Below are 15,115 nucleotides of genomic sequence, written 5' to 3'. Positions count from 1 at the left end.
TAGTAAGTATGAAATAGATATGTAACAATACTTAGATTAATGCAATATTGTAAAATAATAGAGTTTTTTTCATGAAAATAACCTTTAAATTTGATCCAATTGATAGAAACCATCTTTAAAGTTTTTTTAATACATAAACCACCTGATAAGCAGGTTTAGTTTTCAATCTACCACTTGTCAAATTTGCTCAATCAATACCTTAATTACCCAAGCCGCGCCCATTGATTACACGTGTAGTTGGGAAACACATGGTAGGCACATGTAGCTAATAAGGGTAGTTTGGGCAATTTGCATATTAATTGAGCAGAATTTGACAAAAGTGGTTGATTGAAAACTAAACCGGCTTATTAGGTGGTTTAATATTAAAACTTCAAAGGTGGCTTTTATGGATTCAACCTATTTTAAAGGTGATTTTCATGAAAAAAAAACCCTAAGTAATATACATATTGTAATGTGATAAAACAACAAATAGCTTGATATGCAAATCACACATTCAAAAAATAAATGACTTAATGTAAATTATTAAAGGGAAGAAAACATACCTATCAAAATACAATCATCATATTAAAATACAATCATCATTATATTGCTCCAAGTTTCTTCCGAATTTTAAGTAGAATCCTTTTAGGAAAAAGAAACAAAACATGCAAATGTGAAAAAAAAAACATGCAAAGTGGTTCAACCACTTAACTCTAGAGCTTGTGCTATTTGTGCCATTGTAGATCACTTTTATGCGGCTTTGGGCTACTTTACAACGCTTTGAGCCGCTTTTAAGCCACTTTAGACTGTTTTTAAGCCACTTTCGTCAAAAGCGTTTTTCAGCCACTTTTGGGCTTGAGCGAAGCTTGCCGCTTCCACTTTTTTGAACACTTTTGGGGCGCTTGTTTCAGATTTTTACAACAATTGGTGATGTTGATTCATCAATCTTTAGAAGCTCAGTTGGGAGTTACTACTACAAGATGAGACATCATGATGTATGCTTCAAGTTTGTTGCTACAGCTCATGCAAAAGCCAAGCAAGAATCACTTTGTTGATGCGCAAAGGATGTTGAGATTCATGTCCAAATAAAAATGCAAAGCCAAAGTTCTTGGTTTTGTAATAATCATAAGGCCGAAAATGCAGAGGATAAGAGAAGCATATCAAGGTATGTGTTCATATTGAATCCTGCATAAGCTCGTGGGCATCAAAAAAGTAAGATATGGAAGTAATATCCTCCGCCGATGCTGGATATGTTTAGGTCACTATGGTAGCAAAACAAGTAATAGGGTTGAGAAGAATACTTGAAGACATTAGTGAGAAGAAAGAGAGTCACAACGATCTTTTGCGATAACAAATCCACCACTTCAATGAAAGAATCCAACTTTCCATAGATGCACCAAGCACATCAAAATCAAGTTTCATTTTGTTCGTGAAGCAGCGGAAGATGGTTAAGTTGAAGCACAGCATGTGAAGACTCAAGACCAAATGGCAGAAATCTTCAACAAAACACTACCCAAAGAAATTTAAGTTTGTTATATTATAGGTATGCAAGGACAAAACATTAAAAGGAATTGATAGAATTAATGCTATGATTAGTTAGTTTTTGTTAAATATTTTATTGAGTATCTGTTTGCATGCTTAAATTAAACATAATTAGATCATGTGACCCACATATTGTGAGTTATCATGAAGCAACATGGACAGCTAGGACGAGAACCCAATAGTGAGATGGGGTTAAGTAGGTTGTCGTGTAATCTTTTGTCATATGAAGAAATAGAGAAAAACAACTTCTTCAAAATTCTTAAACCCTTTTCTCTTTCTCCTACCTCTCTACAATTCACAAATCTTTCATTGTTGACCAAATCAAAGCCAAAAAATCTGACCTTTCTCATTTTCAAGTAAAACTAAGATTTCTTAAGAGAGGCAGACTGAAAAGGGAAAACAGAGATAGTGTGGAAAGAAACTTATGAAGGAAAGCATAATTCATTGATTTTCTGTTTGAGTGAAATGCGTGAAAATTTAGAGATTTGAATTGGATAACAGTAAGAAAAAAGGCAGCTAGCTGCAGCAGTAATAGCAACGGAGAAAAGAAACAGGATTAAGTTTTGGGTTCATGTTTGGATAAGAATAAAACAAAGGGAAGTCATCACTGGGAGAGAGAAATTAGGGATTAGGTAGGGGAAGAAAATTTTAGGAATGTCTATCCTATTTCTAGGCGCTACGTTATATTTATGGCTTGTTGTGATAAGCAAGGTAAAATAATGACTTATATAGGGAATTTTTATTTCACCATTAGTCTTAACATAGTTGAGACGTTAACGTCCCAAATTAAATGTATACAGAAACCTAGAAATGAATATACAAGCACGTATCCATGAGACCTGTTAACACTTGCCCAATTTCTTTGGCACCGTAAATACTCTCGGTTTATATGCTAATACAACTTCTGTTAACCTCCAAAAATGTTTCAAATCATAGCCAGCTTATATGGACAAGCAGAAGTATTAGCAATTTACCAATCAGCAAACCATCAAATTCCAGATGGCCATTAAGTTCCTAAACTAGAATATATTATCCACATTGAGAAATGAACCCGATTGAGAAATGAACTCGATATGATGAATTTCTAAGTCATAAAAATGGTAATCAAATCACAGATTAAGTCACACGAATAAGTCCAAGGATTCACTTTTGTAGACATTTAACCCCGTGCTCTGGAAGTAAATCCTAAGCTTTTTATTAAACCCTTAAATGGTAGACCTAAAACCTTAATCCGAGGCAACATTGAATCCCGTACTTTTTAAGATGGTCTCCATATAAAAATAGCTACTATTATGGTGTTCCCAACCACCTAAGTGCGACCCTTTGCTAGCAAAGGATAGGTGTACATCTGTATGCAATGCCCCAATAAAGTTCGAGGCCAGAGACCAGCAGGGACGATAACTCAGCCGACTTGTCGAGTCGACATTCCCTCATGTCGACTCGAAAGGCGGTACTTGTCGTCCCCTTTTGTCGAAGACGACTCGCAACGATCTCACTCGACCAACTGCTCGACACCCCTCCCCCCTCCCCTGAGATCGACTTGAAAGGCGTTACTTTTCGGCGAAGCTAGAGGATAATTTCTGTATCGAGCCTCTTCCACTGACGTGTCAGCATCGTATTTAATGTTTGGCAGGCGTCATCATACATCTAGCCCTGATATTCTTTATGAATCATCGGACCACGTCAGCACCGCTATACCTCCAGTCACTTCTTATTTAATGCCGACGTGATCTCTCCTCCAGTCGCCAGCCGACACCTGTGAAGCGAGTGCTGACGCAGCCGTCAGCTCATATTTTTTCACCGTCATCCTGTGCTCGACCACAATAACGGTTCTGCCCTTCCGGTACCACTATAAATACATTGTACTATTCCCTCATTCAAGGGGGGATCCGGATTCAATTCGGGTTTTTTTTTGCAAAATCAGTTTCTAAGAACCATATCACACACAAGAACTCATAGTTCTTTTTCCCCACTCAAGCTCACTAGCTGACTTGATAGTCGAATGAACCACGGGGGAACCAGTCACCATCCTCTCACGAGTTTCTACTTGTGCAGGCTTTAGCTACTCAACTCAAGAACAAAGTCGGGAAAGAAAGCGGTCCATCATCAATACTCAACAACCTCATCCAACTGCGGATATTATTGACTATGTGATCACTTAACATCAACAGCTATCTTTCTAAATTTGACTCAAATTAGAACTGCCACACAAGTTTCTGAACTGGACTCATCCATGCAAGAAGGGACCTTGAAGTCTTTAAAATGGGCATGTGCTTCTGCTTCAGAAGAAGTCATGTCCTATGAGTCTATTACTTTCTTGGATATAATACAAGTATAGAGAAAATGGTTATTGAACATCCCTGTAGTACGATCTGACTCTTTAAGAAGCCGCAGGGAGTCACCTGGAGAAACATGACCCAGATTCACAAGCACAGCGTTGGGTGTAAATAATCATGTCTGAATAGAACCACCAATTCAGACAGCTACTCAGAAACAAAGAAGTATAAACATATTTGAATATTTATGCATGTAAAAAGACATGAAAAGTCTTCACAATTGCATGTGCAGTACACAACATTACCTGCGTCTGTAAACAATAGTCTAATTAAATGGAAACATCAAAATATCTTTAGCAGCAATCAGTCATCAAGCAGGTAAGTTTCGGGCATTACCATTGAGAACCATCTTCGACATTTGCAATGCTAAATACATCTATTTTCTCTAAATGAATCTTTGTGTGTGTCATTTCATTTCCATAATAATTGAAAGGAAGTACTCCAAATAGACACACTCCAGCAGCTATGGCGAAGATACGAATGCTGCAAAAAACATATGTATAAGCCCATGATAAGAATAAGAAATATACAACTCAATATGCTTTTCATAAAATGTAACCAACAGACAAAATGTAGGCTGTAAATAAGTCATGCATCAACTGAAACGTGATAACTATAATTTATAACTGAGAGATGTGAAATATAAATACAATTAACACCCAAACCCACCTCTTCCCTGGAAAAATGAAATACTTTGTTAAAGAAATCCATACTACAAAATGATTCAAAGGATTTGATGATTGAACATTAAACAGTCACGTAATACCCACATAACCATTGGGGACCTGGGTACCTCAATATGTTGTTTGTCAATTAAAAACTAACAATAAAAATCTAGATAGATGATGTTGCTGATAACAGAGAAAAGCAATTTATAGTCTATCACCAAATCGTTAAGGGTTTTATGCACTTCATGCACGCTTCTGAAAATGAGCATCTTAACCCTCTGACACTTTTCTGTTTGGCTCAGGAGATGACGTAGTCAGTCTTAAAACTCGGACTAAGAAATGTTATTTTGTAATAGACTATCAACAAAATCAAAAAACAAGATGTAAAGGAAGGTTTCACTATTGAAAGGATAGCATCATCATGCCAAATTAAGTGCCCATAGTAAGATTCACAATGACTAAGACCTGAGCAATTCCTCTTTACTTAACCTTCTCAAATGACAATAGTTCTGTTGCAGACTGATGAGGAAAAGACTGAGCTGATATGGTGAAGCATACAAAATATTTCTACGAAAGACTGAGTCGATATGGTGAAGCGTACAAGATCTTTCTACAGAAATGACTGAATGTTACACTAGATCAATACCATTCTGTTAAATCAAAACCATAAGGATCGATCCATTTGATGCATGATAAATAACAGAATTTACGCATCTAACCTTTCAAAATAACTAAAAAAATTACCTGAATTAATTAATCCTAATTTTCTGCAAGTAAAATTATCATTATGACATGAAAGAGAGAAATTATTTAGACTTTCTCTAATGATGAGCAAGCCAATGCAGTGGATGCAGAAGCGTGCACATTAGTGCTTAAAGAAAGACAGAGTAACAGAAGTGTATGCATGCATGTGCGTGCAGAAAAACACAAGATGAGTATGGGTTGGCTTGGTAAAGTTTGGTCGTATTTGTTTCACAGATGAATGAACCAGCATGATCACAAATCCACGTTCAATAAAAAAAATAGATGAACATAAAGGCAGATTCTCTGAACTTAACTCGTGTTCAAGCTCATTTCATATAGGATTCATTTAGGCTCAGCTCAAGATCGATTCATCTAGGGTTCCTTCACTTGTTTAAGCTCAATTCATGTAAAGTTACATAGTTGACTAATATTATATTGACTGGAGCTATAAAAGAATTCAGCATAGGCTCAAGATACAAGCTTCAGAGCAAGAAAATGGGCTACAAAAGCTCGAAAAGATGCATGAGATTCTTCCGCTCTTCAGACTCTTACTTGCAAATGGGCTGCAGCAGGTTGGTTTGGCTCACTGTCCTTAAAAACATTTTCAAGCTTATTCACTAAATTAATGAACAGAGCTTGGAAAACTTATAAGCTCATTTAAATAAATTAACAATCACAACCAACCTAAAGCTTGGCTGGTTTGCCTCATCTAACAGCCTTACCATAGTCGCATGGAACCCGGTTCATTCCGGTTCACGGGACGGGAAAGGAAGTGTGGTACGTCATTTATTAAGAATCATGTACAATGGGGTAGGCTTATATGGTACGTGAGGGAACATGGTACGTTTTAGGTTCGGTACGTAAGAGTAAGAATCAAAGGTTATGCTAGAATCAAGTTTAAGAAATAAGCTAGTTGATATCAGTAATGATAAAAGGATCCCTAAGAAACATGCTGCAACTAACTTATGCATACCTTATTTGCTTAATTTCTCGCGTTGTTTGTTGTTTATGCTTTTTGAAAAAGAATTATTTCTTCAAAATTTTTAGTTGTTTGAATTCCAAATTGGGTCGCCCGAGTTGGTGAATCGGGTCACGCTGCACTGCGAGTCATGCCGCACTGTGATTCCGGGACAACAAAACCCAAGTTGTGATTCGCTATAGCGTCCCACGTTCCAGACATATATGAACCTTACACACAGATGCGTTTAAATCCCATCTTCCAAGAGTGCATGTAGGCACACACGAAATACGTATCATACTCTAGGGTTGAGCAATTTGGTTCAAATTTGCAAACAAACCAAATCAAAGCTGTTGAGTTTTTCAGTTCAAAGTTTGGAAGGTTTTGCTGTTTGGTTCATCTTTCTAGATAGTTTGTTTGCTTGGTTTATTTTTCTAGTTAATTTAGTTCTATAATTCAATTTGGTTCATTGCTAAAGTAGACCATAGCAAATTTGCTTTTAAATTTGTAAAATATAAATACTAGTCATGAGGAATGAAAAAGATGAACTTTGAATGGGAATTTTGTCAAATTTTTTTGTATGAACACTGTGAACACTAACTTTTCTCTTTTAAATTTTTTTGTTGTCAATAAAAGACCAAATAAATAAAAATAAAAGATAAATAGGCTAGACCAGATTCACTGAGCATCTAACCTCTGAAAACGATGGAAAACGGCGGTTTCACACATTGACGTCTGATCCAAAAAACATGGCTTCACGCCTTGAGGAATCACTCCAAAATCATCTCTCAAAAGTCAAGTTTTATTCATTAATTTTTCATTTTCAAAAGTAATACATCATTATTTACAGGATAAAATCCTAAATCAAACAAACCCCTAACTGACAAATATAACAAAAATCATATCTAATTATTCTAACTAAATAACAATTCCAACTAAAACATCTTAACTAAAATGAAATCAAATCCTTACAGGAAATCAAATCCTAAAAACTAATCTTCAACATCCTGCATAAAATGGCAAATGATGAGGAATCGGATGAACAGTATCTCGAACGGTAACTTTTCTCTTTTAAATTGTTTGTAGTGAATAAAAGACCAAATAAAGAAAGATAAAAGATAAATAGGCTAGACCGGATTCACTCACCGCATCTAACCTTTGAAAACGATAAAAAAGGATGGTTTCACACACAGACGCCTAATTCCTTCTTTTGTAAATGTGTTATGATCTTCTCTTCGGCTTATTCTATCAGCTCTAATATGGATGCCCATATGATTTTTCTACTGGAACCTGGAGGCCTCTGTCCCATGACGTTTTACAATTCTACTGTTCTGAAACGCTCTAACATGTCCACTTAGCTTTTCCTTGATATGCCTTAAACTTTTACAATCATAACATTTGTTAATGATATGACTCGTCGCCATGTCTCAGTGTAACTGTAACATGCTTATTGTAGATGCAGAGAGAATATACTCATAATTGAGATTTATAACAATTGTATATGTTATGTCCAGGTAAATAGATTTCTATTGATCTTTTTCCCTGTGTTACCCTAGACATTCATTTTTACATTGTTGCCATGTCGGATATGCACACATGACACTACACACAAACACCCGTGTCCCCATCACATCTAAAATAAGCAATTAAGCACTACCTAAAGAAAATTGGGCATTGTTTTATTAGAAGGGTAAGTGTTCTGTATGGGACTTGACAATAAGACCATTGATGCTTTATGGATCTTAATCTGGGCAATTTAATATTTATATTTTCAAATACGAGTGTAACAAAAGATTAAAATGGTATGATAAGTGAACAGAAAAACACTAAGAGATAGAGTAAGAAGTGAGTGCACCATAAGATGTTAGAGGTCAACTATTTCATAATAACATACGGAAGAATCAATTGAGGTAAAAGTGTCTGCAACAGAGACCACCGAATACATGGTATACACCACTTAAGAGATAATATTATCATTAATTGAGCAAAAAGGACGGCACATAAGTCTAAGAAAACTTCGATGGAGAGTTAAGAAGGATATCAAAGTAGTGATTTCACCTGAGAAGATACCCCTCAATAAAACAGATTGGAAGTTAAAGGTTTCATATAGTCAAACCGCAAAGTTCTGAAATAAAGGCTTCGGGTTCATTCAAAACCATCTCATGCCTTTAACTATCTTAAATGTCATGATAGGTAAGCAAATAGAAGTAAGATAGCTAACAGCTCCTCTAAATGTGGATATATTTGTGTCACTGTGTATTTAAACATCACCTGCTATGCTAGTAATTAAAATTTGTGAGACTCACAGCACCCGGATACTTGCACCCATGTTCCCTATAACATGTCCATTTCATACCGCTCTTGACTAGCTTGCAGAAAACACCACCATTATTATACAGGTTCAACTAATTTTGTTTATATTCGGTTTCAACCTAATATTGATTGTGTCCAGTATTGATTTGCAAAAGAAAAAAAAGGAAAAAGAATAGGAAAAACCAGACTGATAGTCGTGTGCGCACACAAAAATACACAACAAATTGCTAATTGATTTATGAGAGTATTCAAACTATTCACCTTACACAAAAGTGTGAAGTACCTGAAAACAAGCATTCTGAGGAAGACAACAGCATCCAGACCAACTGATGACAAGATTTCTTCATCAGTTGTCCTCCAAGCCTTCATTAGCCAACCAGCAGATGGAACCAGTCTATCAAAACTAAAAGAGTCACGTCGATTGTGCTCTTCAGAAAGCCTCCGTCCAAAGTAAACACTAAGATTGGACGGTTGCTTTCTAAGGATCGAATATAGGGACAAGAAGAGGGTACAGAGGCCTATGTTTATGCCAGCAGAAGTCAGAAGAGCAGAGATCTTCATCTCTGTCTTCCTGCAATAAAATCTTCATGCGCTATCAGAAGAACCAATTACCAAAATGCTGCGAAAAAGGTACTGAAAAGTTTAAGCTTATCAAGAGTTAGTTAAGAACACTACCTAACATTTCAGCCAAGAGAAATCATTATATGACAATAAACAAGAGTCCTGTTGCAGCATTTGCATGTTAGCATAATGATACAAAATTATATGCAATCAAACTGAATAGCTTATTATATTTCTGCTCATCGTGTTACAAACTAAAGGTTTTTCCTTTCCACAATCAAAGGAACTTGATATGTTGAGGCTCCCTTAGACCTTTAGATACCACAAGCTTTACATAGAATGGTACCCTTTTCCATGGCTTTTAAAATGTGTTTTCCACACCTAACTTTGAACTCAAGAAAAGTCTCAAAACTATATGACCTCTTGTTTGATGATTCATTGGGATGTGATGAAGAGAAAGTGTACATTCTCCATGAGATGGCTCATCATAGAATTCTCACATGTTCTTGCTTGACAGTTTCATTAAATACAGAAAGTTTTCAGGTGAGAACCAATTCTTAAAATAAGTATTGCTAACTCCTTGGTGAGCTGTTTTTTCTTTTTTTTCCCCTTTTGTGTGTGTGTGTGCTGTGTGGAAATTCTGCACGATTGGTCCTTAACAACACATCAAAATTAAAAAATGGGAAGTTCGAATACTTTTTACCCATGCTTCCAATAGCATCTTTTCTATGAATAAAATAGCATTGTTTTTAAAGCAAAATACAACACGCAGGAGTAATCATATTCTTGTCTTCACCACTAGGGTGTCATTGGTTAGAAGTAGTTGGAGTTGCAATGGCATTTGCAGCATCATGCAAGTTCCAAGACATGTTGTTACAACATCCTTGACCCTTCAATTTAAAAGGAAGAATAGCTATCTTATTTTTAAGCTATTTTGTTTTGCAACAACTCTTTGGCATTGCAACAACACCTAACCAACCATGTGTGTTGAAATTTGGTTTTAGTTGAAATATCATGGGAAAATCCAACTACACCTGATCAAACACACATTGAGTAGAAAATAAATAGGAAGAGCTCCACAATCCACTAACAGATTTAACTTTATTTTAAACCTAAATATATAGTGAAAAGTGGTTGGTGTAACCAGCCCTAATTACACCCATATATATTCTATCCCTGCCCTATATATAGACTTTGAGTCAGACTTCTTGCAAAAGTGCCATATTATGAATATACTTCATCTTTGCATTGCATAATCATGAAAGGTTTTTGTCATGTTTTACCCATACACAAAGTGGTTACATAATAAGACAACCTTGCTTCTTGGCTACAAAATTTGTCCCTAACAAGAAAGAGTTGGGGAATGAGGGAAGGTCAATATCTTCAAAAGACGACATGTCCTTTAACCACATAATGATTTTCCATAACTTACTTATTCAAGTGACCCTGTGATGCATAACAATTTGAAGATATAACAAATATTTGGTTGAAAAACTAGTTAGCATAGATAAAGTTAAAGTTGTTATGATATTTTAGATTTAGATTTTAAATTTTAAATTTGACTATCTTTTAGAATATTTGATTTTATTTGTTAGTTGGATTTTATGTTGTACTTCATTGTAATTGTAATATCCAAAATTTTTATTGATCATTTTGCAATAAACATTTGCAAATAGAAGTTTAGGAATTATATTGCAATTAAGACTTTAGCATATGCAAATATAAAACCAAAGAGGGTTTTTATGCAAAATGTAATAATAAGCTTATCCTATAGATAAGCATGGGAATACAAAAAATATATATTCATGGATAAGTGTGCACAAGCTTATCTTATGAATAAGCCTAAGAACTAAATATATAATCTATGGACAAACGTGCACAAGCTCATCCTATGAATAAGCATTAGAATAAAAGAATATATAAATCTATGGATAAGCATGCACATTCTTATCCTATAGAAAAGCATGAGATTAAAATAATAATATAATAAGTAGGATGCCTATAAATAAGGGATGAGACTTCATTTAGGGAGCATGTTCAAAAATAATTCTGAAGTTAGAAGCAACGTTTGAAGGATCGCACAAAGGCTAGGTTCTACAAAAGACCTGTAAGTGGGGACATATTCTTTAATTTATGTTCTGTTCATTTTCTCTTACATGTTAAATATTTTCGCTTGTTAAAGTTTGGCATCGATTTGTATTTTGGATGGTTGGATTTGTTGTTGTTTGCTACACACGATAAGAAGATTTGGTTTAATGATACTTGGATAATTTGTGGTATTATGTTGCGTTGTTTATTAGCCAATGGTGTACACCAAGGAATTAAGCAAGTCACGACCTATGGTGTTTTAATGGACAGATCGCTGATTGAGGCAGTCCGAGTTGGACAAGGTGCCGATTGAGGCAAACTAGGCTAGACAAGGCTATCATTAGTGAATAGCGTCGCGTAGCTGTAAGGCATCGTCATCGTTAAGACTATTTGGGACTATTGCGGAAAAATAACGGTAAAAAGCACAAAGTCAAATAGAGGTCTAATTTAGATATGTATAAATATTCAAAAAAATTAAAGAAAAATCTAGAAAATCTAAAAGTGCATGTTTGATGATTTAAAGAGACCATAAACATAAAATAGACGTGCAACCGTTACATAATACCAAAGACGACAGGAGAAGGGGTCAAAGAGTCATCTTCGAGAAGAGTTGAGCAGTGAGAGGACTACAGTAGGAGGAGCTCACGGTGAGAGGATGTGAGAGGAAGTGTGATACGGGTGTATCTTCTTCCTTGCTTCATGAGCTTAGCGATCCTCATGGGAGCTTGAGGATAAATGATTCTCATGATATCTTGAGAATAGAGACATGGACGAAGTCGTTGAAGGTGGCAAAGGCGAAGAGTACGAAAGAAACTGTAGGAAACGTTTTGAGCTTCCAGCGGTCGACCATACGTGACGCCGAGGTCGACCGCGAACATTCAAAAAATTCTGGGAGGTCTCTGGACTTTTAGCGGTCGATCGTAGCGACCTGTGCGGTCGACCGGCCAAACCCGTTAATGGGTTTTAGCTTCTGTCGTTGGATCCGATCGACCGCGACGGTTTCCTGAGCTTTCCTGGTTCGTTTGGGACTCTGTTTTCCTGTTTGATTTTGGTTTGTTTAATTACAAGTTTACCATCCATGTTGTAAAATCTATAAAGAGAATTGTTTTAGGGTTCTAAACAATCAGGGAGATATCAGAGAGGTGAGATCCTAACCAAGAGATTAGAGTTTAGAGAGAATTTGGAGATTGTTCTTGATTCTAGAGAGATTGTGAGAGAGGGATTTTGTAATCTATTATTCTCATAATCTAGAGAATGTATTTTCCTTCGCCAAAACTGAATTGTTTTTGTATTTTCTATCGTTTTCTTCTCAACCCACTCTTGATAATTTCGCAATCAAGAGTGCTCGTCCAACGACTCGTATCAAGTTGGTATCAGAGCGATTAGATCCTGTGAAGGGAGGATCTTGTGTATGATCCTTAATCGATCGCAGTATAAGAAACTTAACGAGATCCTTATTTCTTTGGAATGAGTTTAGAGATTAAGGAAGAAAAAGATGACAGAAGGGGATAGTTCAGCAAGACTAGATGCATTAGAGAAACAGATGGAGACAATGGGTTCGACTCTCACACAGCTCGTCAATCTTTTCTAAGGAAATGACAAAAAGGAGGAATCTTCTTCGAAAAGCAAGAAGAGACTTGTAGAGTCCGATGGGGAAGATGAGGAATTTGATTCTGAAGAGGAGGTCGAAATTGTCAAGACTGTTTTGCATCAAGGAGGTAAGGGTTCTTACCAGAATTTGAAAATCGACTTCAATGTAGAGATTCATGTTTATGATGGGAGTGTCAACGTCGAGAGGCTTGACGATTGGATCAAGCGGATGGAGACATATTTTACCCTCTATGGATATTCATCTAAAGAGAAACAGAAAAACTCAAATATGTCATCCATGATCTTGACTTCAGTTCTCAAATTTAGCTATACCATTCAAGTAAAAAGGAGCAATACCAGGTTCCATTAACAAATTTGAAGAGACCAAAAATGTCATAGTTATAGGTTTCTAATGATATATAACATTCAACTAATAAAGATGTAATTTTAACTTCTCTTGCAATTTTAACTTCACAATATTTCAAGAATTTAGAGGCAACCATACATCTTACCTCACAACATAGAACAACATAGTTTAGACCTTAAATTTTCAGTAAAATGTAAAGAAATGCACAAATTTTCAACTCACCAAAATCAGTAAACTTGTTCCTCGTGCGTTGAGGGTCGTTGTTGCCGATCGCCGCTCGAACGAGGAGGAGTTGGAGGTGACCCAGCTCATAATCGGCGGAGATGTAGGGGCTGGCTGCAGCCGGGGTCGCCGGCGAAAAAGACATGGGAGCTTGAGGATAAATGATTCTCATGATATCTTGAGAATAGAGACATGGACGAAGTCGTTGAAGGTGGCAAAGGCGAAGAGTACGAAAGAAACTGTAGGAAACGTTTTGAGCTTCCAGCGGTCGACCATACGTGACGCCGAGGTCGACCGCGAACATTCAAAAAATTCTGGGAGGTCTCTGGACTTTTAGCGGTCGATCGTAGCGACCTGTGCGGTCGACCGGCCAAACCCGTTAATGGGTTTTAGCTTCTGTCGTTGGATCCGATCGACCGCGACGGTTTCCTGAGCTTTCCTGGTTCGTTTGGGACTCTGTTTTCCTGTTTGATTTTGGTTTGTTTAATTACAAGTTTACCATCCATGTTGTAAAATCTATAAAGAGAATTGTTTTAGGGTTCTAAACAATCAGGGAGATATCAGAGAGGTGAGATCCTAACCAAGAGATTAGAGTTTAGAGAGAATTTGGAGATTGTTCTTGATTCTAGAGAGATTGTGAGAGAGGGATTTTGTAATCTATTATTCTCATAATCTAGAGAATGTATTTTCCTTCGCCAAAACTGAATTGTTTTTGTATTTTCTATCGTTTTCTTCTCAACCCACTCTTGATAATTTCGCAATCAAGAGTGCTCGTCCAACGACTCGTATCAAGTTGGTATCAGAGCGATTAGATCCTGTGAAGGGAGGATCTTGTGTATGATCCTTAATCGATCGCAGTATAAGAAACTTAACGAGATCCTTATTTCTTTGGAATGAGTTTAGAGATTAAGGAAGAAAAAGATGACAGAAGGGGATAGTTCAGCAAGACTAGATGCATTAGAGAAACAGATGGAGACAATGGGTTCGACTCTCACACAGCTCGTCAATCTTTTCTAAGGAAATGACAAAAAGGAGGAATCTTCTTCGAAAAGCAAGAAGAGACTTGTAGAGTCCGATGGGGAAGATGAGGAATTTGATTCTGAAGAGGAGGTCGAAATTGTCAAGACTGTTTTGCATCAAGGAGGTAAGGGTTCTTACCAGAATTTGAAAATCGACTTCAATGTAGAGATTCATGTTTATGATGGGAGTGTCAACGTCGAGAGGCTTGACGATTGGATCAAGCGGATGGAGACATATTTTACCCTCTATGGATATTCATCTAAAGAGAAACAGAAAAACTCAAATATGTCATCCATGATCTTGACTTCAGTTCTCAAATTTAGCTATACCATTCAAGTAAAAAGGAGCAATACCAGGTTCCATTAACAAATTTGAAGAGACCAAAAATGTCATAGTTATAGGTTTCTAATGATATATAACATTCAACTAATAAAGATGTAATTTTAACTTCTCTTGCAATTTTAACTTCACAATATTTCAAGAATTTAGAGGCAACCATACATCTTACCTCACAACATAGAACAACATAGTTTAGACCTTAAATTTTCAGTAAAATGTAAAGAAATGCACAAATTTTCAACTCACCAAAATCAGTAAACTTGTTCCTCGTGCGTTGAGGGTCGTTGTTGCCGATCGCCGCTCGAACGAGGAGGAGTTGGAGGTGACCCAGCTCATAATCGGCGGAGATGTAGGGGCTGGCTGCAGCCGGGGTCGCCGGCGAAAAAGA

General features: G+C 36.5%; 1 protein-coding gene across 12 annotated transcripts in view; it reads right to left on the bottom strand.

Moving 5' to 3' along the window:
• Window positions 1-15,109, bottom strand: part of LOC109819595 (CSC1-like protein RXW8) — a 67,700-nt gene extending 52,591 nt beyond the window's left edge. For 7 of the 12 annotated variants that reach the window (XR_002241557.1, XR_002241556.1, XR_002241558.1 and 4 more), the window contains exons 1-3: window positions 13,369-13,504; window positions 8,824-9,159; window positions 4,194-4,340 (exon numbers count right to left, since the gene is read on the bottom strand). Coding sequence is in view for 9 of the 12 variants with exons in the window: in XM_020385365.1 (XP_020240954.1) it covers window positions 4,194-4,340; window positions 8,824-9,101 (425 nt within the window). In the remaining 3 variants the exon portion in view is untranslated. Of the gene's footprint in view, window positions 1-4,193; window positions 4,341-8,823; window positions 9,174-13,368; window positions 13,505-14,973 lie in introns of those variants that run through there. The other 5 variants (XM_020385369.1, XM_020385366.1, XM_020385371.1 and 2 more) reach the window with 5 other exon arrangements.

Source organism: Asparagus officinalis, chromosome 8 (genome assembly GCF_001876935.1).
Source record: "Asparagus officinalis chromosome 8, Aspof.V1, whole genome shotgun sequence".
NCBI classification, from domain to species: domain Eukaryota; kingdom Viridiplantae; phylum Streptophyta; class Magnoliopsida; order Asparagales; family Asparagaceae; genus Asparagus; species Asparagus officinalis.
Note: the sequence above shows the minus strand (reverse complement) of the source record. Positions and strands in the feature narration are given on the sequence as shown.